This window comes from Oryzias melastigma, linkage group LG9 (genome assembly GCF_002922805.2).
Source record: "Oryzias melastigma strain HK-1 linkage group LG9, ASM292280v2, whole genome shotgun sequence".
Classification (NCBI taxonomy): Eukaryota; Metazoa; Chordata; class Actinopteri; order Beloniformes; family Adrianichthyidae; genus Oryzias; species Oryzias melastigma.
The window spans coordinates 2,086,961-2,091,217 of NC_050520.1; the positions used below are offsets into that span (position 1 = coordinate 2,086,961).

The window sequence follows — 4,257 nt, forward strand, 5'->3', positions numbered from 1 at the left end:
AAGAAAAAGAAGAACTGGTTTAAACATGGATCATTGCATGTGTCTCCGGGAAATTGAAGATGCATCAAAGAGAACAGAAATGTTCACAGCCAGTGCTGATCAGAATGTCCAACAATGTTCTCAATAAATCCTGAAATGTTTATTTGGTGTTGCTGTCTGCATTTCTTGACTGAATTTTACTGGAAATGAACCCATTAGCCATCACTATTCTGTCTATAACTGTATTTCGATTACACATATACAAAAAAATTAATGAAATTCTAGAACTACACTGTTACTATTAAATCCTAATTATGAATAAACACAAACCAAGTCATGCGATAAGTCATTCAAAACCACGGCAATGGATGAGAACAAGTATTGTTTTAAGTTGATTCAGAAACTTTAAAATTTTGAGTTTTGATACCTAAAAAAAACCCTGAACATTTGAAGCTTAAATAATTACGTTTATTTTAGAATAGCACAAAGTTTTGGACCTTTTAATTTTTTTTTTGGCCAAACACCAATACCTTTTTCAAGTTGTTTTATTTGGGTTTCAAATAATATTGGCCCCAATTTTTCTGATTAAACTTAGCAAGTGGGTAGTCTTTCAAATTGAAAATATGGAGGTAAATTCAAAAGTAGAAAACAATTAATTTTAGGTCATAGGTTCCAAAGGGTTAAAAAAAATGCTCCAAATATACAATTTTGTGTGATTTCATATTGCAATTATTTTTCAGAGATTAAATGGTTGGAAAATACTGTAACAAAAAAAATGAAAAAAATAATCACGATTAATTTTTTTTCCAGTTTGCAATGAATTATTTACACTTTTTTAATTGATTCCCAGCCCTACTATTTCATTTAGCAACCAGCTATTTTTTATATTCTATAATTTTGATAATTACCTGTTCGATGGTCATTGGGACAATTAAATAAAGTTGAATTGAATGAAAGAAATGTTTGAACTCTACCATTGGGGGTTAGGGAGGGCTCTTATTTTGGTAAATTCAACATCGTGACGCTGTAGCTTTAAGACTTGGGGGCGTGTCCCCGTGGCTCCGCCTCCTGCTCTTAAACCTACAGTGGTTGAGCGGCGCGTCGGATGTTTGTCGTCTTGTCAAACGGCCACAGCGGGACGAGGTGTGTACGGTGGTCGGTAATGTTCTGCACCGAGGCCTGCCTCTAACCTCCCGGCCGAGAGGACGTTTCCGCCGCCGCCGCTGCTGCCTTCAGGAACCGCCGAGCGGAGACAGCCCGCCCGCCCGCCTTCCACCGGGAGCATGGACCTGCACATTCTCGACCACAGGCTGCGGGTCACCAGCATATCCAAGAGCGGACTGGAGCGGTTCACACACCCCCTCATCAAACTCATATTTCTGCGGAACCGGACACGGTAAGGACGCTCCGTGTGTCTGAACGGCGGTCATCCGGTGCAGATCTGCAGCTCTTGTGTCAGAGGCTGGCCGACTCATTGTTGGGTTGTTTGTCAGAGCATGTCCTGCTCCACCTCACTGAATGACGACTGTGGGTTTCAAGCAACCACAGAAAACGAACTCCTGCTTTTGACAATAAAGTTAAAGCAGTTCTATATTTCTATGCTTTTATTTTGTAGAGTTTCTATGCAAGTTACATGGGTGTTTGCTCTGTTTTAATGCCCCATCATCTCTCTAATGCCCTTTGACATTTGGCCCCTTCACTCCAATCATGCACGGACCTGATTGGTTGTCCACATCCTCTATTACAGGGGTGTCAAACTCAATCACACAAGGGCCCAAAATACTAAACTCATGGGCCGAAAAGGATAAACATTTATTGAACACCCTAAAACTACTTTTTTAAAACAGTAACTTTTTAAATATAATTATGAAGTAGATATATAGCATTACCCCTGATAATGCTAGTGTGAATGCTGTTAGCTGAATTTGGCTACTGAAGATGCTAGTGCCAATAGCTGAAGATGCTGAAAATGATAGCTGAAAATGCTCATGCTATTAGCTGAAAACGCTGAAGCTGATGGCCAGCCAAAATATTATCCTAATGCAAAAATAGCCTTAGAAAAACTTAGGTTATCCAAAACGGCTAGCATGTAGCTGAAAAAAATAGCAAAGTTTCTAAATAGTCTAAAAAAACTGGGGAAAAAAATGCCTGTATTAGCCAAAACATCTAGCGTAAAAATATTAGCCTAACTACAAAACAGCCTAAACGTTTTTTTTTTAACAAAAGCCTAAACTAGCCAAAACGCTAGCACTGAGCTAAAAAAAATTAGCCTAACCCCAAAATAGCCTAAAAAAACTGATAAAAAGCCTAAAATAGCCAAAACAGCTAGTGTGTAAATATTAGCCTAACCCCAAAACAGCTTAAAAAACTTGTTTTAAAACATCTAGCATGTAGCTAAAATATTAGCTAAACTTCAAAACAGCTCAGAAAATAGCCCAACTTAGCCAAAACAGCTAGCATATAGCTCAAAAAATATTTGCTAAGCTTCAAAATAGCCTAAAAAACTGTAAAAAGCCTGAATTAGCCAAAACAGCTAGCATGTAATTATTAGTTTTACTCCATAACAGCCCTAAAAAAGTTTTTTTAAAAGAAGCCTTCATTAGCCAAAACAGCTAGCATGTAGCTGAAATATTAGCTAAACTCCAAAATAGCCTAAAAAACAAACAAAAAAAAAGCCTGAACTAGCCAAAAAAGCTAGCAGAATGCCCACTTTTAAAAGTTTAAAACTGTAATTTTTTAACATAGTTATGAATAATAAAAAAGCAGGAATGTTATTCCAGAATAAATCAACTTAAACCTTAAATAACTTTCAATATTTTACCCTCCGTAAAATATATTTTGCCAAAATTATACAAGTTAAAAACATCGGGCCATTAATAACAATAAAATAAAATAATCTGGAGGGCCGGATAGAATTACCCACCCGGCCCCCGGGCCTTGATTTTGACACGTGTCCTATTAACATTAGGACCAGTTTCCAGTCATCCTTGGAACATCCTCCAACTGATCTGCAGTTTGCTGCCCTGACGGTCCAGCAGGAAAAGCTCAACATCTGGACTTTAGAGCAGCTTTCTGCAGAAGAAGCAGGTCCAGCATCTACCTGCACCGGCAGGTTTTTGTTGAAAGATGAGTCAAACATCTGTTGAGAAATGGTTTGCAACAGGTTCCCTGATTCATCGATGTGGCTGCAGGGTGATCGGGGCTTCATCAGTCATGTGTCTGGACTGGGTGTATTGGTTTCTGTTTACACAGACCTAGAGAAGTGTTTTCGTGTCACGTTTTGAGTTGTTCTCACTTTGAAGTTTTCTCAACAGCTTGCACACAGGATGTGCTTCTCTGCCTCTTCTTAAAGTTATTTCCCAGTTGGTCCTTTTTTCTTTTTTTCAAATCAAACTAGAAGTTATGAATGTATGTAGAAATCTAACCCCCATATGATCAGGGAGGGGAAAACTATCTGTATTGAATGGTTTCAGCCTTGTTTTTTGTCTCTTCAGCTCAGTGATGGATGAGGCTTCATCAGCATCCATCACTGAGCTGAAGGATTTAAGTAGGGCTGCCACGATCAATCAACGACTAATCGACTATTAAAATAGTAAACAACTAATATAATCGTTACCTAAAATTATAGGGAGTCAGAGTGTAGTAAAGTTGAAAGTTATAATAGCATTCTGCTAGCTTTTTGCACTATTTTGGCATTTACTAAGGTTTTTTAAGGCTATTTGGAAGTTTAGGTAATAATTCAGCTACATGCTAGCAGTTTTGGCAAATTTTGGCTTTTTGGGTTTTTTTGTGGATATTTTAGAGTTTTGCTAAAATTTCAGATGCATGCTAGCTGATTTTGGCTAATTTAGGTTTGTCTGGCTATCAACTAAAGTGTTTTCAGCTATCAGCTTCAGTGTTTTCAGCTATCGGCTTCAGTGTTTTCAGCTATCAGCTTCAGTATTTTCAGCTATCAGCTTGAGTGTTTTCAGCTATCAGCTTCAGTATTTTCAGCTATCAGCTTCAGTGTTTTCAGCTATCAGCTTCAGTATTTTTCAGCTATCAGCTTCAGTGTTTTCAGCTATCGGCTTCATTGTTTTCAGCTGTTAGCTTCATTGTTTTCAGCTATCAGCTTCAGCGTTTTAGCTATCAGCTTCAGTTTTTCAGCTGTTAGCTTCAGTGTTTTCAGCTATCACCTTCAGTGTTTTCAGCTATCATTTTCAGCATCTTCAGCTATCGGCACTAGTGGCCAAATTCAGCTTACAGCATTCAAACTGTAGCTTTATTGCAGTTAATGCT

At 38.1% G+C, this 4,257-nt stretch overlaps 1 protein-coding gene across 1 annotated transcript in view; it reads left to right on the forward strand.

Moving 5' to 3' along the window:
* The first annotated feature begins 997 nt into the window (after positions 1–997).
* The window catches only part of castor1 (cytosolic arginine sensor for mTORC1 subunit 1), a 29,193-nt gene continuing 25,933 nt past the window's right edge, over positions 998–4,257 (forward strand). The window contains exon 1 of the mRNA XM_024275693.2: positions 998–1,375. Within this exon, the coding sequence (XP_024131461.1) occupies positions 1,263–1,375 (113 nt within the window). The 5' untranslated portion in view covers positions 998–1,262. The remainder of the gene's footprint in view (positions 1,376–4,257) is intronic.